Source organism: Notolepis coatsorum (genome assembly GCF_963971535.1).
Source record: "Notolepis coatsorum genome assembly, chromosome: 8".
Lineage (NCBI taxonomy): Eukaryota > Metazoa > Chordata > Actinopteri > Aulopiformes > Paralepididae > Notolepis > Notolepis coatsorum.
In genome coordinates this window covers 150,017,924-150,042,761 of record NC_140172.1, presented here as the reverse complement: position 1 = coordinate 150,042,761, position 24,838 = coordinate 150,017,924, and the positions used below count along the sequence as shown (strand labels likewise).

The 24,838-nt window shown below is 46.7% G+C and overlaps 1 protein-coding gene across 1 annotated transcript in view; it reads right to left on the bottom strand.

The window, feature by feature from the left end:
• Positions 1 to 9,077: 9,077 nt before the first annotated feature.
• Positions 9,078 to 24,838, bottom strand: part of LOC311233639 (endothelial cell-selective adhesion molecule-like) — a gene marked incomplete at its 5' end in the record, with an annotated part of 33,443 nt that continues 17,682 nt past the window's right edge. Inside the window, 3 exons of the mRNA XM_084320605.1 lie at positions 9,078 to 9,362; positions 10,142 to 10,277; positions 10,460 to 10,582. Coding sequence (XP_084176731.1) covers positions 9,104 to 9,362; positions 10,142 to 10,277; positions 10,460 to 10,582 — 518 coding nt within the window. The 3' untranslated portion in view covers positions 9,078 to 9,103. The remainder of the gene's footprint in view (positions 9,363 to 10,141; positions 10,278 to 10,459; positions 10,583 to 24,838) is intronic.

The window sequence follows — 24,838 nt, the reverse complement described above, 5'->3', positions numbered from 1 at the left end:
TAATGTTAACCTTATGTCGACTGTAGTATTGTATGACCTCGACATAACGTTTAAACGTTAACGTTACTCCGTTTCCATGCAGTAATTATAAAAGTGGCCAGCTAAGCTAACGGAGCTAACAGCTAGCATTAGCTAACGTTAGCTGAAAGCTGTAACGTTACAACGAATCAGCTGTTGATATTATGCGGCATCAGTAGACAACGTATCATGTATTAAACTAGAGTTAAGATCGCTAATCTACCTTGTTGTTGGCTTGTTGATAAAGTATATCCACTCCATGGCATTGTCCATCCAGCCTGTGTTGATGTCCATCCATTGTCCATGCATGTCCCTCCACACTGCATCCATATATAGCTTGTTGTTAGCCAACAAGTACTGTGTGAGTGAAGAGCTGTGTCTTTGTCCATTTCCGCCTCAAACAGCCTGCAAACTACCTGGTGTTCTATCGCCATGCTCTAAGACAAACTCTAACCTTAACCAACTTTGAAAGAGTGCCTAAGCCTAACCGTTGAAAGAACTTGCCATCACGCTCCAAGACAAATATCTGCATCACACAACACAACAACAGCATAAACTCATGTTGCAAACTGCGGTTACGGAAAGTACCGCGTCGGCCAATCAGAGAGCTTTTAGACGCTCGGCTGCTTGCTAGGTCGTTTCAAACCAGCGCCCGAGTTCCATCATAATACATCATATTCAACGCAAAGCGCGTGGCTGCGACGGATACAGCGATGAACCAGTGCACGGCGGGCACGCGCACTCCAGGCGCAATTGCGCCTAGCCCAGAGAGAAATACGGCGAGGAGAAATGCCTGCGGCTACGTAATGAAAAGGTCTATATCAGACAGAATCGTCACTTCCTGTTCAGGAAAACTATTATTAATCTTTGTAAAATTAAGTTATATTGTGCATTGGAAACACAAACATACTTAAAATGAGTAAATATTATTCATTTTAAACATGTTTATATTATTTATAGGGCTATAAAACAAAAAACTAAAACGTTTTTTTTTCTTCTTCTCTCAATTAACAGGTGGGTCGGCGCCCTAGTGCCCCCGGTGGCGAGCCGCCACTGCCTGTGACCTTTACTGTAGCACCAGCATCAAGCCAAACTGAGAACAAGATACAATAAAACTACTGATTTTGGAACCGGTAAACCTCATGGGGTCATAATCTCCCATGCTGCACTAGTTCACTAGTAGTGCAATGAGCACAAATGGTTGCTCGATCATCAGTGATCATATTTAGCATCTCTATATGAAAGAAAGAAAAAACACCTTCACAACTATTTATCTTTTATTTGAAAATATTGTTACAAATCTTCTTCCATAAACATGAAAGCCAAAGGAATAAGTGAACACTGCACATTGTTTTAGAAGGTCACATACTGTACATAAATAAGCACACGTTTGGCCATCAATATGTGTAGTTATACAGTCTGTTATGGTTTATAACTCACTTATTTTGTTTGCAGAACTTGCAGCGACATATATGGTTCATAAGTTTAGCCTGAGGGCGGTCAGGTGGCGTAACAGAGATTGCGTTCGTCACCAAACCCCGGAGCGGCTAGATTCGCCTGTTCGAATCCAGCTCACAGCTCCGGGGTTGTCACCAGCTTGGCTGGCCGTTCACACTAATACAATTGGCAGTATTAGAGGGTGGGAGAAGCTGGCGGGGTGGGTCCGGGTCGTTGTAAACAGCGACTACTACAGTTCGGTCGGGGCGCCTGCTAAGCGCGGATAGGACTTGAGTGGGATAGTGTGATCCTTCCACACGCTACGCCCTCTCAATGAGAATCTGCGCTGCCAGGTGAAAAGAAGCGGTTGATTGGCTGGACGTGTGTCGGAGGAAGCACGTGATAGCCTGCCCTCCACTCTCCCAGACTGACTGTGGGGGGTAAGTGCGCAGCGACCAGGAAGGGGATTGGGAATTGGCATAACGACTAACATTGGGATGGGAGAAAATCGGAGGAAAATGGAGGGGGAAAAAAGATCAATAAGTTTAGCCTGTTTCTTTACTTGACACAATATACTGTATATTTAAATACAAAAAATAAAAGGCTTGTCTTGAATACATTAATTGCTATAATGTGTGGCATTAAAAAGAGCCCAATCCGGGAGTTATGTGTGCATATTAACTGGTATACACGTGGATTGTAATAAGAGTAGTTATTATTGATGTAGAATAATCTCTTCACATCATAATTCACATGTTTCAGATTGGACTGTATTCAGGTCCATTCTGCTCCAGTGTTTATCAACTATACAAACCTTAACGAATCAATGACACCTTCAAGACACTTAACACTTGACCTGTAGAGGTCACGTCCTGACAGCACTTGCACCACAAGGTATGTGGACTTAGTTCCAGATTGGGCCTTTAGAGCAGTGGTTTGTAGACCGTGCACCATGGAATCACCAGGGAAGCTCTGTTTTAGACATGTTGGCCCTCTGTGTATGTAACAACAATAACAGCAACAACGATAACAACAACATCAACATCAACACCACATACATCCTCCAGTGTAAAGACATACAGCAGAATGGACGTTGGGATGTTAAGGACCTGCAGCTACATGCATCCATTGTGTCCGTTTTAATTTCTTTTTTCCGTCCGTCCGTCCGTCCGTCCGTCCGTCCGTCCGTCTGTCTGTCTGTCTGTCTGTCTGTCTGTCTGTCTGTCTGTCTGTCTGTCTGTCTGTCTGTCTGTCTGTCTGTCTGTCTGTCTGTCTGTCTGTCTGTCTGTCTGCCACCATCTGTCTGCTGTTTCTGCAAAACACATTATTATGCTACAAACAAACCAGACATTCAGGAGGTCAGCCACACAAATGATGACAGACACAAAGGACTGATTCATCTCAGAGATGGATGGATGTAGCCGGGCCCTGACTCTTAATACATGTCTCCCTTGTTCCTTTTCATTTGAGACTGAAACAAAGGTACACCGATAAGCAGATGTCCAAGAAACCAGGGGACATTATTGCAGTATGAAAAAAAAAAGCTTCTTTAGAAATCTAAACAACAGCTAATACTTTAAAATAACCTCTAGAGGTCAATGCACCCCCAGCCATTGAAATACAAGTTATAGGGGCGTCTGGGTAGTGTAGAGGTAAAGGAACTCGCCTGCCACCGCAGAAACCGGGTTCAATTCCTGGTAGCGGTACTTGGTCAGATGTTCCAACAAACACAATTGTCAGTGTTGGCGGATGGGAAGCCGGTGAGGGTCTGAGTCCTAGTCGCTGCAACAGTGACTTGTACTGGACGGTCAGGGCACCTGTTCAGCAGGGAGGGTATCTCCACATGTATCGTAGGAGACATGTGGTAGTCTACACCCTCCCCAGACCGACAGAGGAGACATGTGGTAGTCTACACCCTCCTCAGACCGACAGAGGAGACATGTGGTAGTCTACACCCTCCCCAGGCCGACAGAGGAGACATGTGGTAGTCTACACCCTCCCCAGACCGACAGAGGAGACATGTGGTAGTCTACACCCTCCCCAGACTGACAGAGGATGCATGTGGTAGTCTACACCCTCCCCAGGCCGACAGAGGAGACATGTGGTAGTCTACACCCTCCCCAGACCGACAGAGGAGACATGTGGTAGTCTACATCCTCCCCAGACCGACAGAGGAGACATGTGATAGTCTCCACCCTCCCCAGACAGACAGAGGAGACATGTGATAGTCTCCACCCTCCCCAGACCGACAGAGGAGACATGTGGTAGTCTACACCCTCCCCAGACCGACAGAGGAGACATGTGGTAGTCTACACCCTCCCCAGACTGACAGAGGAGACATGTGGTAGTCTACACCCTCCCCAGACAGACAGAGGAGGCATGTGGTAGTCTACACCCTCCCCAGACTGACAGAGGAGACATGTGGTAGTCTACACCCTCCCCAGACAGACAGAGGAGACATGTGGTAGTCTACACCCTCCCCAGACCGACAGAGGAGACATGTGGTAGACTACACCCTCCCCAGACAGACAGAGGAGGCATGTGGTAGTCTACACCCTCCCCAGACAGACAGAGGAGGCATGTGGTAGTCTACAGTCTACACCCTCCCCAGAGAGACAGAAGGATGGTGCAACGACCAGAATCGTGACACACACAGGGAATAATGACTCAATTGGGGAGAAAATGGGAGAAAAAGAGACAAAAGAAATAAAAATAAAAGAGAAAATACAAGTTATACTTAAGTGCAGTGATACTGAAATACATTCAATATCAAATACTTATACTTTAACTTCAGGATCATTTTGAATGGAGCACTTTTGCTTTCACCAGAGTAGCTATTGTTGTATCAGAATATTTCTACTAAGTAACATGGTTATATTTACTTTCTCCACCACTCTGAACATATTGATTGACCGAAGAACGAGGATTCTGTGTGTGTTTCTCCTGCTGTTCTATAGTATTCATATCTCATATGCTTAACTGTCACAGAATATCCGATGCATTAAAGTTCAAGCTTTCATTAATTATTAATCAAATTTCCCTTTGGGAGAATGGAAAGGGATTGTGATTCTTCAACACAACCACAAGATGGCGCCAGTCGCCACTCCCCCTCCATATAGTATCATTGTATGCTTGATTGTTGGGATTCCCCTAGCACTAACTGCTAACATTGCTACTAATATGTACTGAATACTGATACATATCTATTGTATTATTACTGACATTAATAGCTTTCCGTCTAATAGAGGCCTCGCACGGATTGTCTGTGTAGTCCTCTTTCTTACAGTATGGCTGCCTTGTAACCGTTGGTAACCACTTTCAAAAGAAAACGCCTACTTTCTGTGCAGTGATAAAGTAGGTAAAACACTGGACAAGCATGCTATCACTGTTCTACTGTGACTCATTTACAAGACTCATGAATAACACACAGCAATGAACACACAGCAATCGTTGTTTTGCACATAGCAACCGTTGACTCTCCCATTGCCATGTACAAAACAATGGTTGCTCCATTACAGGCAGCCATGCTGGAAGACAGAGAACAAGGCCTCTAATGATGATTCTCAAATAGTAAGTCAGGTTTTATGGGGCGTCCTGCTATTGTTCAACTGCACTGCTGCAGATACAGTATGTATGACATTTAATTAAAACAATAAAATAAAATAAAGTAACATGTTAACAGTTCAAGATAATGAAGCGATATATGATTGGCTCTGTGTCCAGTGTTGTAGGTAAAAAATCATATATCTTTCTGTATAGTATCAGTAACTATCAGACAGTCTGTCACACGTCGAACACAACTATCAGACAGCCTGACACACGTCTACAACTATCAGACAGTCTGTCACACGTCTACAACTATCAGACAACCTGACACACGTCTAACACAACTATCAGACAGTCTGTCACACGTCTAACACAACTATCAGACAGCCTGTCACACGTCGAACACAACTATCAGACAGCCTGACACACGTCTAACACAACTATCAGACAGCCTGTCACACGTCTACAACTATCAGACAGCCTGTCACACGTCGAACACAACTATCAGACAGCCTGTCACACGTCGAACACAACTATCAGACAGCCTGTCACACGTCTACAACTATCAGACAGCCTGTCACACGTCTAACAGAACTATCAGACAGTCTGTCACACGTCTAACACAGCTATCAGACAGTCTGTCACACGTCTAACACAACTATCAGACAGCCTGACACACGTCTAACACAACTATCTGTCACGCATCGAACAAGCAATAAATATCTTATTTACAATTTCAGTGCGGTAAGCAACTTTAAATGATTACAACTCAGGAAATATGTCTGCGGAAGTATTAATATTAGTGTTAATATTGTCCAATATTATTAGAAGCCATTTCTAAGCTGTGTTAAAAACTATGCTTTAAGCATTTTCTAAAAGCATTTTACAAGACATAAAGCTAAAAGAAAAGGTTGATACTTTGCATTTTAAAAAATTGATAGCATGTATGAAAATGTGTGCCATGCCATCTTTATTTTCACATGAGTTTATATTAGATAAATATTTATCGTTCATATATCTCCTATCCAAAAAACTGTTTTGTATGAGCAAAAGACTCTTTCCACTGGTGAGGTGAATGGAAATCACATGCTAGTTTGGTCCGTCTGTTGGTCCGGCGATCGATTTCAGATGAATGGACGATGAACTACTCCAGGTTCCTTAATAATAGCTACATATTTCCTCACGGCAATAACCCTTTGAGGAGTGAGTTGCTTTTTTTTCTCTCTAGAATTCTATCTTGGAATTCTAGCACTACACAGCTCTCACTGACCATTGGCTATTGTGACATCATCGTTAGAATGTTCAGTTCTCAGAGTTCTAACCACACAGGTGTGACCGTGCACCTGAGAGAGAGAGTCCTCACGTCTCGAGGATACAGGGGACGTGTTTGTTTTGCTCTTCTGCTTCGTTTGAAACAAAGATTTGTCTGACAGGGTGTCGGGGGGAGGGAAGATTATATTTCTGGAGTAAGATAGGGACATTTATAAAAAAAAATAAAAAAAAAATAAAAAAAACATTGAATTGAAAAGATTTAAAAAAAATACATCGATACAATAAAAAATAAGATACTGCACAAATGTATGAAATTGATATCTATACATATTTTGTATACAATTAATGCATAATGAATATAAAAGCGGCGTGAGTATATACTTATTCAGTGAGTATATACTTATCACTGAATAAAACCCAGTTTGTGTTCAAAGGTGTTGAGTCACAGCCAGCGTGACCCAGCATTTGCCATCCCGTTCCCCCTCACAGACGTTATTAGGACAGTGACCTCTGTGCCTACTTTCTTTCACCGTTGATGATATGATTAAAGAACATGTATTATCTTGTATATCACAGCAGTGCAATTGTTCCGTTCTCTGTTACTGCTGCTCCCTCCCCCGGACAGGGCCTCCGGGCAGAACGAGGAGCTCCTCCAAGGACAGTTACGCTCTGTGCCTACACTACGTTCTTTCACTGTGTGTATAAACGTATAACTAAAATGATCAGTATATGTTGATTGCACATGTTAAATAAACTAGAAAGTATAATCAATACTTAGTATACTTACATACTATATACATACTGCCAAGCAGGAAGGCTTGCATCAGTATTATCTTTCCCTCCCTTGTGTATGACCTTGTATCACTGCTCCGGTCGGCGCCCCAGGAGCCTATAAACTGCTGTGTGCTGATTGGTTGCTATGACCTTATCTCGGAAGAAGATTTGTTGCTGTCTCACTTTACAAACAGTTCGACCTCCGGTCGCGTCCAAGAATCCTAAAATGCACCTTGCTGATTGGTGCAACAGATGCTTAACCCTTTACTATCACACTACCAATGGTCACTGCACGATGCTGTACGTGTGTTTAAAACACAACGGGTGATGATTAAGCTTAACCATGATTAAGTATATGTTTATTGTATATGTCTGTATAGTACCTGTATATATATATATCTGTATATATCTATAGCTTACAGGCTTCTCCTAAGACCAGTCTCCCTCACTAGCATGCTGATAAGGCCGGGGACCAGTGCGAAAGCACATGACATTGATCCTAGGGGAATTCCGAAGTACAGTAATCCGTTTCAGTTAAACTGATTACTTTTACTTTTCAAGTTACTAACCATTGGAGTAGCGATAAGCCAATGGCAAGACACAGTTGAAAGAAGGAGTGTTTATCTTTGCTTGCAATATGACGCTACGGAACTGTGTATAAAAAGTAATGTTCGCGCATGAAAAGCTCTTCGGCTTGCTTACGTGACTTTTTTATCTTCATTTTCAATGTCGAGCAGTGTATTGGGACTTGAATATGGATGTTTTAAATGCAAGCTTTTCCCTATGATGGCGAGCACTATCTTGTCTGTTTAGATTTGAAGAGCTGTGCTTGGCTCTTAGCTCACTTTTTGTGATGATTCTTAAACCATAGAGGTTTTATTGTTCTTCAGGCGAAAGATTCTGATTTCGTCTTTGATGAGTTTATTATTTTCCTGGATTGGATCTTTCCAAGACAGTATTATTGTAACAACTTTTTCTAATTAAACCAAACTTTGTTAAATACTTTTATTCAACTCTTGGACCGTTCTTTTACGAGCTCCATCATGATCTTTCAAAACGCTGGCCACGCCTTGCATTCATCTGAGGTAAGCGGGATGGAATTGATTGGAATCAATATGTCCTGGTATCCTGATTACAGATTCAATCAATTGCTAGTACTGCTTCTAGCTAAAGTTATACCAATGACTATTCAGGGTTCTTACGTCTGTACCCAGGTTGGAGTCAAAAGTAGGGCTCTGATGTGGATACCCTTGTATTGAGCGTGTTTTCGACCTGGTCTTATGGAAATGATTATTAATATTATACACTAATATTATACTATTATTAATAGTACTAACTATTAAATAGTATTGCTGTGAATATGACTATTCAATGAAAGGAGTTTTCCCAAGCAGACATTCTGTTTATTACAAACAATAAAGAGATTAACAACTCTTATTTTATTTTTATACAACAAATTTTTTTTCATATGAAATGGATAAAACTAACCAGTGACTATGAAATGAGAATTAAATAAAATACAGACTTGGCGACTTCCATGAAGAATTAAGCAAATCTCCTGGAAGGGATTCCAAGCAAGCACCAGAGACTCTGTGTCAGCCAGTTTATGAGATTTATCCAGCGGCCTTGAGACTCTTCACAACAGGACGCTGTGGTGAGGGGTACCAAGGCTAGTGGTCCATGGACTTGTTGAACTAATCAGAGGTTCTGGGGCTTAATACATGGCGTGATTAGGATTGAGAATTGACTCGAGAACTTAGCGAGTTTAGCACCTCGCTGAGGGATATCGAGCGGCCACAGGGTTTTATCTCAGATCGGTGTTGAGATAGATAGAGACACCTGTAGCTCTTAACAAAAGGTCTCGCCAGTTGCTACGGCGATCTGCCTCCAGCGTTTCAGGTGGCAAATAAAGTCAAGTTAATAATATATATATATATATATATATATATATATATATATATATATATATATATATATATATATACTTTTTAAAATTACTATCTAAACAGTAGCTGATGAGTAGCTGAGTAGTGAAGTGTGTTCCCTCTGGCTGGCGTTAGACCAGCGACCCGGCCAGGCCGGCCTGGTTCTGCGCTGGCACCATGATGGGAACTCCGCTGCTGCCCGTGGCGGTGATGATGGAGGCGGTATCGTAGGCGGAGCGCTGCGGGTACTGGTGCAGGTGGTGGTTGGACGGGTCTTTGTGGTGGTGGGGGCCGGAGCCGATGGACGACATGGTGCCGTTCTTGGAGATGATGTCGGAGCCCATGCCGCTCTTAGCCCAGGACACACACTTAGGGGCCTGGGCGTCCTCCCTGAGGAGAGAGGAGAGGGTTAAGAGACTGACTGACTGACTGACTGACTGACTGACTGACTGACTGACTGACTGACTGACTGACTGACTGACTGACTGACTGACTGACTGACTGACTGACTGACTGACTGACTGACTGACTGACTGACTGACTGACTGACTGACTGACTGACTGACTGACTGACTGCAGGACTGACTGACTGACTGACTGACTGACTGACTGACTGACTGACTGACTGACTGACTGTCTGTCTGTCTGTCTGTCTGTCTGTCTGTCTGTCTGTCTGTCTGTCTGTCTGTCTGTCTGTCTGTCTGTCTGTCTGTCTGTCTGTATGTCTGTATGTCTGTCTGTCTGTCTGTCTGTCTGTCTGTCTGTCTGTCTGTCTGTCTGTCTGTCTGTCTGTCTGTCTGTCTGCCTGTCTGTCTGCTCGTCCGTCCGTCCGTCCATCCGTTTAGATTGTACTGTGGATTTATTTCTCAAGACCTCTCAGAGTGGTTTCAGCAGTAGCAACCCCCCCCCCCCCCCCCCCCCCCCCCCTCTCCAAATGCAGTACCAAGAAGGGCTATTTTGCCTAGAGGTCAATGTTTGGCGCCATTACAGATTATATCTTTAAGATTACATTCTATAACATTTCTTTTTCATTTTGTAGAACTGTACTTTCTTTAAAGGTATCAAAGGCATCAGATGCTGTTAATGCTACTGTTACTGTTAATGTTACTGTTACTAAACTAGCTTTGGAAAATAGGTTTTTTTAGTGAAGTGAATCCACATGATCTCACTTGATGTCGTTGGCCATGTCGTCCTCTGTTTCTCTTCTTCTCCGCAGCAGGAAGATGAGGAAGAAGAGGATGATGAGGAAGCCAACCACAGCGCCCACCGTGGCTCCTGCTAGTGCTATCACCTCTGCGTTAGTGGCTACAGACCGACAGGGAGAGCACACACAACATACACAAATCAACACACATCATAAAAGAAATAACTATTAAAACCCGACTATACTTGGGTCTGGCGCTCAAGCGATGGCGAGTTAATCCGACTATCATCGTGACTGGCGGTCAATGTGTTAAGCATGAGGTCTGGAGCGCTACAGTACGTACAGCTGATGATCTCCAGGTCGATGAAGCAGGTCTCCGACCCGTGGCTGTTAGTAGAAGTGCACTTGTACTTCCCAGAGCTGGAGCTGCTCAAGTTGCTCAGCTTCAGAGTGCCGGCCTTGGCATCTGAAACACAGACAGGAAGCGCGTCAACATGGAGGCACACGGACCAGTGCAGGTGGTCGCTACATTACATTTACATTTAGTCATTCAGCTGAAACGCTTTTATCCAAAGCGACTTACAAGTTCTGTACGACAAGTCATCAGGAAGGGCACAACTCTATCAGCAGAGTAACAATGTTCATCAAGGTGTTGAGTGCTACAGTGTAGGTTAGTTTATTAGGACAAGTGCATGACAGTAAGGTTAGTTAGGGTTAGATTTTTATTTTATTTTTAATGGTTGAAGAAGTGCGTCTTTAGTTGACGGCGAAAGATTGGACGGGTTTCGGCTGTCCTAACTGGGGTGGGCAGTTCATTCCACCATTGTGGGGCAAGGACTGAGAATAGGCGACTTCTCTTTGATGACCCTCCCGGAGCTCGGATAGGAGTAGGTCTGAAGCTGCCAGAAGATGCAGAACGTAGGGGTCTTGAGGGTGTGTAGTTAGAGACCATTGACCGGAGGCATGGCCGCCTAGTTATAGTTGAAAGTGGGGGTGCAAGATTATTAAGTGACAGGCAAGGGGTGGTTTGGAAGGGGTCCGGCACAACCCCCTCCACGGCAGATTTTTTTTAATTTAATTTAATTATATTGCAATTTCCTGCAATATAGAGCCTTCAATCTTGACCAATAAAGCTGCTCTTTTCACTATAAAACTCAGTTTATATTGCAGTATGATAGCCAATTACTATAATAATAATAATAATAATAATAATAATAATAATAATAATAATAATAATAATAATAATAATAATAATAATAATAATAATAATAATAATATATTATTTAGGGATGTCCCGATAGCGTTTTTTTATTTTTTATTTTGAGTATCTGCCGATACCGATCTTTCCCGATCCGATCTTTCACATTAGAAACCAATTTGACGCATTTTTGTCAGAAACTGGCGAAGCTAGACAAGCCCCTCCGTTCACATCCCCAGCAGCAGTAGCAACAACAACAAAAACAACAACAACCATTCTTAAATCATGACGTCAACATCATGAAAGATTCACTGCGAGGGCTCTTTTAGCTAACGCTAGCTAGGCACGTAGCTATACATTACAGTAGCATCACTTCACTGTCTGCCGAGCTAGCGTTGGATACCAAGCAAGCTAACATTGACTTTAAAGCCAGCACTAGCTAATGGTTAGGTAACGCTAACTGTAAACGACCCTCCAGGTAGCGTCATTCAGTTTGTGTGTGATAGGGAACCTTTATTTTGAAGCACCGCCAAACCGGAAGTAGCTAACCGGAAGCTGATACCGCGAGCATGAGCTCTGCTTGACGGTCCAAATGAACGTTACAAGGAAATAGAGTTCTCCGTGAATATCTTCTTTATTCTTTTGTTATATGGAAATGGTCTACAAGGTAACTGCTGTGCACTTTCTATGGTTTTAATGTTGGTTTGAATTCACTTTTGTTTGTGTTTTGACAACTTAAAGTTATTCCTGCTACTGTGAAAATACGTTGTTTTCTAGCTAACTTGGTCATTGCAAAATTGCTAGCTTATCCACACATTTAATAAGGTCCAGTGTACCAGCATTTTAAGAGTTTTTGTTTGATTGTAGATTTGGAAAAGAAGACTTTCATGTGGGTTATGGTTAAGCCCCTTGTAACTGAGGGGTACAATTCCCTGACTGTATTACTAGATATGATACTTACTACCACTACCTTTGTACTTAATATTCGGCCACCCAGTACACGGCATAAATATATTATCATGAACACTCTCACGTAGATGAAACGGATCCAACACAAATGTACGAATTAGAAACAGGTCTTTATTTCCTACACAGCGATGGTGTGTAGAATAAGCACTTAATCACTTAATTACATTTATGAATTGAAATAGTATGCACTTTTATGGCAAGGAGTATTCGTCGGTATATCAATAGAGAATGTCCAATCTCTGAAGGCGCAGGTGGTAAATATACGACCTGGAATAGTTAAGGAATAACAGCAATGATACTTTAATGATTATAGGCTGGATACACTAGAGGGGGTTAATCCGGTCGCTTGTAAGCCGACAGGAGTAGGAGGGGGGGGGGGGTAGAATCCAGCTGCCTCGTCCGGCCAAGGGTATCCCAGGTGAACCCACTGTAGTGCCGTTCAATGCGCCGGCGATCCTTGGACCACAGATGAAAGCAGGTGGACTCTTTGTGGGCCGGCTCTCTCCGGTCCACGGGGGAGAGACGTGAAGAGACCTCGTCTTGCAGAGCGTCTCCTCACCTTGCATCCTCTCCAGGGGGGGGGGTTCCAACACACGGCAGTGTCGGGGGTCTTTATCCATGGAATAATCAAAGTATCCAAAGCATAATCCGTGCCTGGGAAGGCGGGCTGTCGTCGGTAGAATAATCCGGTATACAGGTCCACTCGCTCGTCGGCTCTGGGGCTCCTCGGGTGCAGCTTCACATAGGGTCAACCACCCTGGGTAAGCAGCCAGTTCTCTGCCCGAAACGATGGGGTACTGACTACGGTAGTATTCTCACCGCACGAAGCACTATATATTAACAGACTATTATTAGCTTAATAGACTACGTCCAACTCGACGATATAGTGCCAAATATGACTATTCAAATATTAATATACACGATGTCTCAATACCGATGGTAGGCGAACTTGGCCTTACTCCCACACGTGGCGTCGCGGGGAGGCTTTACGTCTGTGACTCTATTGGAGGGTAAGAAACTGGACTGAAAAGAAAGTCCTACTTTAGTAGCGCAGTATATATACGCACTATGAACAAATAGTCCCATTAGTGGTGCGGTAGCCAAATTCCTACGCGGAACTAGGACTTGTTCGTACATGTCGAGCGGTACGTTTGAACTGGGTCTGAGGGGTATGGCAGCCTGGCACCAAGGTCTCGACCAATAGTAGAATGGAGACTATTATGGGATGTTCAGTAGGCTAGAATGGATATTCAATGCATATTGTACAAGGAATATACAAGGGATATCAGGGAATATTAGAGAATATACAAATACAATTAAATATATATATATAAATAAATATATATATTCGGTTTAATCTGGCCCTTCACAACAGCCACCCCCTGAATAGGTCCCAGACCTAATCAGTTAAACAGAGACAGATTAATCGCGTTGTCTATTTACACATAAGGGTTTGCTGTAGGGGTCAGTCAACTTCACAAAGTCATAGGGTTGTAGGGTCATGGTCATCATCGATTGTGTCTGGGAGTCGAGGCAGTTCTATGAGCCTCGCCACGGGACGGGTGTAAGTGCGACCCTGGACGAGCACTTCAGCTGCTCGGACCTTGCCGTCGGCACCGGTGATCACTTTGCTTACGCGGCCGGCCGGCCACATAGCTCTGGGCAGTGATTGATCAATAATCATGACGACTGTTCCTTCTGTCAAATTGTCTCTCTCCTTTACCCACTTCTGGCGGGTCTGTAGAGACGGTAGGTAGTGCAGTAGGAAACTGTTCCAAAACTTGTCGGCTAATACTTGGCTGTACCTCCACATTCGTCGGCCGTTCGCTTCTTCAGGCCGGTACATTGTCTGGGGTAATGCAGGATCTAGCCGCCCCATCAGGAGTGTGTTGGGGGTTCTGCGTAGGCGACCACCCACTCTGATGAGGGTGTGAGCGTCGCTCTCGGGGGCCAGGTGAATTAATCTGCTGTCGGATGGGACGGGCTTTCCTCCCTGTAGACAGGCCAATTCATCGGGGAACGAGTCTCTCTGGGCTCGCTGCAGTAGAAGCAATTCTGCTTCCTCGTAGTTAGCTGCTGACATATCAGCGGGGGACTTGCACTCCGGGTGGTACCGCAGGAATGTTCTTTGTTGTGCACTCTCTATGGACGTGCAATCGTTTATGTTAGGGTCGGTGGAGGCTACGGTGCTCAATCCACAGAACACAGACTTCTTAATTTCCACCTCCTCTGGACTTGCTTCCCTCGGGATAGGCATGGGCCACTGTCCTTCCGGGAGTCTTAGGAATGCAGGGCCGTCACTGTAGACATTGCGACGGGTGAGGTCATCCAGGGGCATCCCCCGGGTGATGACGTCAGCTGGGTTCTGTTTTGTATCAACGTAGCGCCACTCTGTTTCTCCGGTTAACTCTTCGGTTAGGTCTTGAATCTCGGTGACTCTGACTCCCACGAAGACTTTGTACATGCATGAGTCCGATTTGATCCAGGCGAGTACCGTCGTGGAATCTGACCACAGGATTGTTCTAGACACCGGTATGGTGAGCTCACGTTGGATGAGCGTGGCTAGGTGCGCTCCGGCTAGGGCTGCGCAGAGCTCTAGACGTGGGATAGATTGTTGCTTGCGTGGGGCTATTCTCGAGCGGGCGAGGACAAATGCTGTGTAGATCTCTCCCCCCTGGTCTTGGGCCCGCAAGTAGGCTACTGATCCGTATGCGACCTCTGAGGCGTCACTGAAGACGTGTAAGTCCATTTTACATGTCTCTGGCTTCACCGTGGGTGGGAAGTAGCTTCGGCGCATATTAACGCCTGGGAGTGAGTGGAGCTCCATCTCCCACTCTCTCCAGGTGGATGCAAGGTGTGCGGGAATGGGGTCGTCCCAGCCCTGGTCCTTGTCCCACAATGCTCGTACAATCATTTTTGCCCTGGTGGTGTACGGTAGAATACATCCTAGCGGGTCATATTGTCGGGCGAGTGTTGTGTACACACTCCGTCTGGTGGTCGGCGCCGCCGCCGGCCTTCCCTGCTCCGTAGTCAGGGGCTTGTGTCTGTAGTGAAGCGAATCTGTTTTGAATCGCCACACCAATCCCAGGGTCATCTCCTGGGCTTCTCCCGGGATTGTAGCCATCCAGGTCTCGCTGCTGGCTGCCTTGTCCTCGGAGGAGAGGCTGCGCAGTACTTGCGGATCGCTGCTGGCCCACTGCCTGAGATCAAAGCCGCCTTTGATCAATGAGGCGCGGAGTTTAATCAGGAGAGCCTCGGCTTCTTCCTGGGTTGAAAGGCTTTGTAGACAGTTGTCTACGTAGAAGCTGTTCTTTACGCTGTGTCGGACCTCTTCGTCCGCTGCTGGGTCCTCTGCTACATGTTTCTGTAGTGCAAATGTCGCACAGCAGGGGCTGCACGTCGTTCCGAAGGGGAGGACTTCCCATTGGTAGATGGCTGGGTGCTCATCTCCTGGCTTCTCTCTCCATAGGAACCGTAACAGGGGCTTGTCCGCCTCTACTAATCTCACCTGCAGGAACATTCCTTTAATGTCCCCGCTGATGGCCACCTTTTCCTGGCGGAAGCGGAGTAGAACGCCGAGTAGGGAGGGGCCGAGTGTGGGACCGGGCAGTAACTCTTTATTCAGATTTTGGGATCCGATCTGGTAGCTGCAGTTAAATACTATGCGGTCTTTACCGTTGTGATGGACCTTGTGGTGGGGCACGTACCACGATTCAGTGGTCTGGTCAGCCTCTTTAATGTCCATCTTTGTGACGTGTCCCGCTGTGATGAGCTTCTCAATCTCAGCGCGGTATACACTCTCTTGGGCGGGGTTCTTGGCTAAGCGCCGCTCCGTGTTCAGCAGGTACCGTTCTGTGGCGTCTGTCTTGGCGTGGAAAGTAGGCATTCCTTCTCGCCGCAGGAGTGGCGTGGCGTATCTCAACACGCCGTTGACCGGGACTCTCTTGGTCCCTGTCTCGAGGAGGTGAATTGCGTAGATGTCATCTTTAGAGCGAATGTCTTTCTTTCCGTTCTTAAAGGGCGTTTGTTCCAAGGTCCATAGCCGCTCTACGTGTTGCAGGAGTGCGGTTTCTCCCTCTGTGACTCGGGAGTGGAGACATCTAGTGGCTGTACTTCGGTTGAGAGATTTGGCGAGCGGGCCTTGGAGAGTCCATCCCAAACGGGTCTCGACTGCTGCAGGACAGCCTCTGGGTCCGGTATGAACCCGGTCTATCGGGACAATGAGGTCTGCATGGTCGGAGCCTATCAACAGGGTCGGCATAGCATTGTCTATGAGCGGGATCGGTAACTTGCGCAGATGTGCATATTTCTCCATCAGCTTGGCGACGGGGTATGTGTACCGCGACAGTCCTATTTCTTGGCTGGTGAAAGCGTCTGCAATCTGGTACCGTCGCTCAGGCTGGCCGCTTGCTGCGATAGAGAATGAGACATTCTCGCCCTTTATCGTCTTCAAATCTCGTCTTATTGTCCGAATTGTCATTTGGGTTTCGCTTCCCCGCAGCCCTAGCTGGGCCGCAGCGGAGGCGAGCAGCAGGGTCTTCTCTGACCCGTCATCGAGGACGGCGTAAGTGTCCAGGACTTTATTCTGGTAGCTTAGTGTCACACGCACTACTTTTAGGAGTACTCGGGCTCCACTGCTGCTGGCGGGATCGATGTACATGACGCTCGCTTTGCGGCTGGATGGTGCAGGTGAAGGGCGCCGTCTGTTACTGTCGTGAAGTATGTCCAGATGGGCTCCATCGCACTTGGTGCACCTTTTCTTTAAGCGGCATTCGGCTGCCATGTGTGAGCGCGCACAGCGAAAACGGCGCTTGTTGGACTTTATCCATTGACCTGCTTCCTCCGCGTTCAGCTTGGGGAAGGAGTCACATTGCGCTAGCCAGTGTTCTTTCTCACAGTAGGGGCACACTATCTTCCACTTCTCCGTTCTGGAGGGGGTACTGTGGCTCCTGCTGCTCGGTACTGACTCCGATTGGTGCATCACAGTCACCGATCTTCTTCCATCATTTAGTCGTCTGGTTCCTTCTCTGGAGCCAGGGGTGCTCCGTCCGAATGTATCTAGCCGTAGGCTGCTGACTTCTCTCGCCAGGAAGTCTGCTAGATCGAGGAGGTTCGGTTCGGGGCCATTCGGGTCTCTGTGGTCCCTCTGCCGCCTAAAGCGCTCCTGACGAGCGGGCGGCAGCTTCTCCAGAATCCTTTCCACATTTGAGTTGGCGTAAAGTTCATACTTCCCCTTCTCTCTTTGCGCTCCCAACATCCCTACCAGGGACTGCACTCTGATGGACAGGTCGTCCAGTGCTCGATTGTCTATTGCTGGGGGTAAGCGGTCGATGTGTCGGATCTCCTGGATCACGTAATCCCATATGCGCCCATACCTCTGGTCCAATGCTACCAGCGCTGCTGTGTATGGGGTGGTGGAAGTCGCGTATGCGAGCGCTATATTATGTGCGCGGGGCACCTTTAAGTGCTGCAGTAGGATGGCGTATTTGTGGCGTTCATCCAATACATCCACCAACATGGTCTCCAGACACATGCGGAGTTCTGTATACTGGGCCCGGTTCTCTTGGGTGAAGTCGGGTACCATAGGCGTGCCAATGTATGACGCTGACTGTGGATACATCGGCGAGCGTTGGGGGAGAGGCCTCCTAGGCGAGTCTCCTCCCGCTCCTTGGTATGGGCTGGTACCGGCAGTGTACCATGGCCCGCTTGTCCAGGTGCTGTTCCTCGGTGCGGGTCGTGCGTCGTGCTCACCCGTGTATAGAGTCGGGGGTCTGTAGCGCAGCTCCGCGGGAGTATAGCCTGGGCTGTACCGGACCTCCTGGTCCGGTAGAGTACTGTGCTGTCTTCGGGCGTGGTTCTCCTCCTCTTCCTCTTCGTCTTCAGTTAGGTCATCCAGTGCTTGTAGTCTCTGGTTTAGCCTCTCCACAGGATATGCTGCTCCTTCCCGGTTGCTAGGTCTCGCTTGGACCGGTGGGGGGAGGTGGTCTGTGGGGGGTATAGACCTCGTCTGTTGGTCAAGTTCAGGGTTGTTTACTCGGCTAGGGGATGCCGCCCTGGAGGTGTGTCTAGATGAGTTCCTGGAGCCTCTGGCGGAGGGAGAGGGTGTTGTCCGTCTGATCAGCTGTTCTATTAGTTGCGACTGCTGTCTGTCGCGCTCTGCGTCCCGTAGAGCACCAGCAGCTGCTCGCTGGCTGTCTGCTCGGTCTCGGGCCACATTCTCTTCCATCTGAATGCGTCTTATTTCCAGGCGTATGTGCTCTTCTTCGCTCCGTTGCTGTATCTGCAATCGATCGCGTTCACCCTGGAGTCTATCGCGTTCAGTAGAGGCTTTCAGGCTGACGAGGAATGCCTGCTGTAGTGTCCTCTCTGCCTCGCTGGGAGAAGGCGGTTGTATAGGGGAGCCTTCCCTCGGGGTACTCCTTGCGGAGCCTTGGAGTTCTATCTCCACGGTGCTCTCCCCGTCTTCTTCCGTGCCGAGTTCTCTCTCGGTAGCGTTGTATTCCTCCCGGGACTCATCTGGGACTACTTCTTCAGTACTGGCGGGGTGTGAAGTCATGTCTGGTTCCCACTGGTCCCCACCGTGAACTTGGTCAGTTACATTAGAGCCCGTAGGGGCCTCTATGGTCGGGGTAGTCTGGGCGTTGGGGTTAGACATACTTTTACTTTCTAGTTTTACCGCGTTTACTGTTAGTAGAAGACTAGGTTGTTGACTGACAGCGTAAGCCTCTAAGTACTGAGGGAGCCGTCGTTCGCGCTGCGGCCGTTGGTTAGGAGGATCGTTTCGTGGAGTGTTCATCATAGGCCATTTCAATATTAATAACACTATATTAATATTACACTAATTACCATCCGGCTCGAAGGACCAATTGTAACTGAGGGGTACAATTCCCTGACTGTATTACTAGATATGATACTTACTACCACTACCTTTGTACTTAATATTCGGCCACCCAGTACACGGCATAAATATATTATCATGAACACTCTCACGTAGATGAAACGGATCCAACACAAATGTACGAATTAGAAACAGGTCTTTATTTCCTACACAGCGATGGTGTGTAGAATAAGCACTTAATCACTTAATTACATTTATGAATTGAAATAGTATGCACTTTTATGGCAAGGAGTATTCGTCGGTATATCAATAGAGAATGTCCAATCTCTGAAGGCGCAGGTGGTAAATATACGACCTGGAATAGTTAAGGAATAACAGCAATGATACTTTAATGATTATAGGCTGGATACACTAGAGGGGGTTAATCCGGTCGCTTGTAAGCCGACAGGAGTAGGAGGGGGGGGGGGGTAGAATCCAGCTGCCTCGTCCGGCCAAGGGTATCCCAGGTGAACCCACTGTAGTGCCGTTCAATGCGCCGGCGATCCTTGGACCACAGATGAAAGCAGGTGGACTCTTTGTGGGCCGGCTCTCTCCGGTCCACGGGGGAGAGACGTGAAGAGACCTCGTCTTGCAGAGCGTCTCCTCACCTTGCGTCCTCTCCAGGGGGGGGGGTTCCAACACACGGCAGTGTCGGGGGTCTTTATCCATGGAATAATCAAAGTATCCAAAGCATAATCCGTGCCTGGGAAGGCGGGCTGTCGTCGGTAGAATAATCCGGTATACAGGTCCACTCGCTCGTCGGCTCTGGGGCTCCTCGGGTGCAGCTTCACATAGGGTCAACCACCCTGGGTAAGCAGCCAGTTCTCTGCCCGAAACGATGGGGTACTGACTACGGTAGTATTCTCACCGCACGAAGCACTATATATTAACAGACTATTATTAGCTTAATAGACTACGTCCAACTCGACGATATAGTGCCAAATATGACTATTCAAATATTAATATACACGATGTCTCAATACCGATGGTAGGCGAACTTGGCCTTACTCCCACACGTGGTGTCGCGGGGAGGCTTTACGTCTGTGACTCTATTGGAGGGTAAGAAACTGGACTGAAAAGAAAGTCCTACTTTAGTAGCGCAGTATATATACGCACTATGAACAAATAGTCCCATTAGTGGTGCGGTAGCCAAATTCCTACGCGGAACTAGGACTTGTTCGTACATGACGAGCGGTACGTTTGAACTGGGTCTGAGGGGTATGGCAGCCTGGCACCAAGGTCTCGACCAATAGTAGAATGGAGACTATTATGGGATGTTCAGTAGGCTAGAATGGATATTCAATGCATATTGTACAAGGAATATACAAGGGATATCAGGGAATATTAGAGAATATACAAATACAATTAAATATATATATATAAATAAATATATATATTCGGTTTAATCTGGCCCTTCACAACACCCCTGTTGGAGAGAGAGAGGACAAGGTACTGGGATGTCTATTTTATATTTGTATTCATAAATGTATTGGCTATGTCACTGTTATTGGAAGCCATTTGAGTCAAGTGTTATGTTAGCTGATTGAACAATGTGAATGTGGCACTAATGCATACAATGTATATATATCTGAGTATATTTTCTTTGTCTTTCTCTGTCTTTTCACTTCAGCTCTTACGTTGTGAATTGAAATAAACATTCATGAAACACCAGTAAAGGAGTCCATCCATCACTCTCCCAGGGATGCTACAGTAAGAGCTTACTCTATGGTGAAGTGGAACATCGGATATTCGTCTCCCGGACCCTGCACTGAACTTCACCCTCACTTGAGTTGTTAAGAGAAGGAACAGTTTCATTACCTTACTATAGACCTGATAATTAATTACTTTTTTTTGTTTTAAAAATGCACACTTCATGTAGAGCTTCCTTTGTTATTGTGTGTATTCTAGTCATTGCTTTGGCATGAACACTGATGTAAATGCCCATAGATAACACATTCAATGCTGGTTATTTGCCCTAATTTACCATTCAAAGTGTCTGCTGTGCTATTTCTCTGTCCATGTCTATGCTGCTCTGTATGAAGGCGCAACCACATTCACTTTATTCTAACGTTGAAAGGTGCAATAATTAGCTCATCATGGCATCCTTAGAAGGGAAAGGAGGGTTATATAAGGAAACTAGCTCCCCAGATGAGGTCAAAGGCTTAGGAGAAGAGCATCATACAGAGGTAGGCCTAGGGTTGGAAGAGTCTGAAAACCGACAGAAGGAAGCCAGTGAAGAGGAAAAAGGTCCCACTGATATCCCTGAGGAAGAGGATGACCTAACTGAAGGTCTCCGACGCTCCCACCGTACACCGCGCCCAACAGAAAGGATGCGTGCGCACCAAGAGGAAGAAGCATGCAAAAGGGAGAAAAGACTGCTGTACCTGTATGAAAAATGGAAGCGCGACATTTGCAAGGCAAGACACGAGATGAAGACATACATGTCAGAGGAGGAGCTCTGGACTCTCATCGACAAACTAAATGGGTCTAAGATGGACATTTGTACGATGTATGTCGAAATCAGAGGTTCCGCCGCGCCTCACAATGACATAAGACGACGAGTGGATACGTGCGAGACAGTAACCAATGAATTAGTCAACATCGCTCATGATAGAACCATAGGTTCAGAAGACGATTTCAATGTCCAACGGGAAAGGAGCCGACTTCATGAACTGCGTCGCCATGACTACGCAAGGTCGGTCTATGGAGCTGCCTCTGACGTCTCTGCATTAACTCAGAGCAGCGGGTCTGCACAAGGCTCGTCTATAATAACAACGAAGCGTGTGGAGGCAGCGGCTGAACTAGCCGAAAAAAGGAAGCCACCTATCAGATGATGCAAGTAGAGGAAAAACAAAGGGAAGTTATACGCGAACTAGAGGAACAACAACGAAAGGCTCTGGAGGTACAACGGCGTGAGTTGGAGCGACTGCAGGCCAAGAAGGAAGTGTTCGCAGCCCAAGCCAAACTAAAGGTCTACGACGATCAGATCAGACATGAAGCTGCCGAACACATCAATGAAAGCGATGCAGAGACGAGGAACGCACCTGCTGCCACACTCTTTCCATCTCATGCTGCACCAACCCTTCATTCTGACATTGCTTCTCTCGCACAGGTCTTCCATGACAGCATAGCCTTGAGTAGGCTTCCTGCGCCAGAGCCATTCGTTTTCAATGGTGATCCTATACAGTTCATCGAATGGAAAACAACGTTTACTTCACTCATCGACCAAAGAGCAACAACCCCAGCTGAAAAACTCTACTACCTGAAGAAGTACGTTGGTGGCCCAGCACGCCAGGCTCTAGAGGGCACGTTCTATCGTAACGACAAGGAAGCCTACAAAGACGCCTGGAATAAGCTGAATCATCGCTTTGGCCAGCCATTTGCCATTCAGAGATCATTCAGAGAGAAGCTATCCAACTGGCCGAGGATTCAGCCTAAGGATGCAGAGGGACTCAGGGATTTCTCTGATTTTCTCAACGCCTGTCGGGATGCCATTCCTCATGTCAAGGGTCTTGACATACTCAACGACTGTGAGGAGAACCGAAAGCTCATTTACAAACTGCCAGACTGGGCAGCCGCCCAGTGGAACCGTCAAGTCACAAAACGCTTGAATGAATGTCAAGAATTTCCAACTTTCGAGGACTTCACAAAATTCATATCAACTGAAGCGGAGATTGCCTGCAATCCAATCACGTCTTTCCAAGCTCTACACTCATCAGCCACTAGCGCCGATAAGGGAAATGTCAGAGACTCTAAGAGAAACAAAGCCAGCGTTCTTGCCACTCAAGCGAACACTGACAATGAGAACCGGAAGTTTAGGACTAATGCTCCATGCATTCAGTGTGAAGATGATGGACACCAGCTCCACGCATGTGAAAGATTCACAGAGATGTCATTGGATGAGCGACGCAAATTCATAAGGGAGAAGAGACTATGCTATGGATGTCTAAAGCCAGGACACAATGCGAAAGACTGTCGCCATCGTCACTCCTGTGACACCTGCAAGAGAAAACATCCTACAGCCCTCCACGATAACAACTATCAAAGAGAAGAAAGGCCTGCACCTGATACAGAATCAGATCAAGACCCTGAGGCAAGATCCCTCAGTGTAGCAGTTGGAGGCTCATCCAGCACATCAATGATTCTACCAGTATGGGTTTCCTCCAAAAGTAACCCAACTGTGGAGAGACTTGTCTACGCTCTTCTCGACACTCAAAGCGATACTACATTTATCGACCAAGAGGTGAGTGACGGTCTTAATACAGACAAGCATCCAGTTAAACTGAAGCTTACAACCATGAGCGGAAAGGACACAATCCTCACAAGTGAGAGAGTCTGCGGCCTTCGCGTAAGAGGATATAGCTCTGCCACTCAAGTCGATCTTCCGGTGGCCTACACTAAGGACTGCATACCCGTAAACCGTGCACACATCCCCACTTGTAAGACGGCTAAGAAATGGAGTCATCTAGCAGGAATAGCAGACGAAATCCAAACACTAAAAGACTGCGAAGTTGGTCTTCTCATAGGTTATAACTGCTCGAGAGCCATGGCTCCAAGGCAAGTCATCCTCGGAGCAGATGAGGAACCATACGCTGTACGGACAGATCTAGGGTGGAGTATCGTGGGGCCCTCAGCTCAAAGCCAGGATTCGTTGAGCACCAGTCGCATGTGCCACAGAACCACAGTTAAAGAGCTACCCCCGGCCACACCGGCCGATGTTATCCGCATTCTAGAGTCAGACTTTAAGGACGGCAGTGAAGACGGAAAAACAGTGTCTCAAGATGACATCACGTTTCTGAAAATGATGGATGAAGGAATACGGAAAACCAAACAAGGCCATTACGAAATGCCCCTGCCCTTCAAACACAGACCCAGCCTCCCCAACAATAAGAACTCAGCCCTGATACGCCTTAATCACCTTAAAAGGAAACTGCAGCGCGACGAAGGGTACAAGAAGAAATACGTCGAGTTCATGGAAGAGGTTATAGGAAAGGGAGACGCAGAACTAGTCGAAGATGATGGGAGAGAAGGCGAAACGTGGTACATTCCCCATCACGGCGTCTTTCAGCCAAACAAACCTGACAGACTTCGCATTGTGTTTGACTGCTCAGCAAAATACAAAGGAACAAGCCTCAATGACCACCTCCTTTCTGGGCCCGACATGTTGAACAACTTGAGTGGAGTGCTCATCCGCTTTCGCCAGCACCCAGTTGCTCTGATGTGCGACGTTGAAAAAATGTTCCATCAATTTCACGTCCAGGAAGCTGATCGAGACTACTTGCGCTTTCTCTGGTGGAAGCAAGGAGACCTGAGCTCACCGCCCAGGGAGTTCCGCATGAAGGTGCATCTGTTCGGTGCGGCCTCCTCGCCAGGGTGTGCCAACTATGGACTAAAGCACTTAGCTAAGGAGAAGGCACACACTTACCCGCATGGATCGCGATTCGTCATGAGAAACTTTTACGTGGACGACGGGGTCACAAGTGTTGAAAACACTGAGAGTGCAATTCAGTTAGCCAAAGAAGCACGCAAACTCTGTGCCACAGGTGGCCTCCGTCTACATAAGTTTGTGTCAAACAACAGAGATGTCCTCGAGAGTATCCCGCTCTCTGAACGAGCAACCAACGTAAAGTGCATGCGCCTCACCTTTGACGAGCTGCCACTTGAAAGAGCTCTCGGGA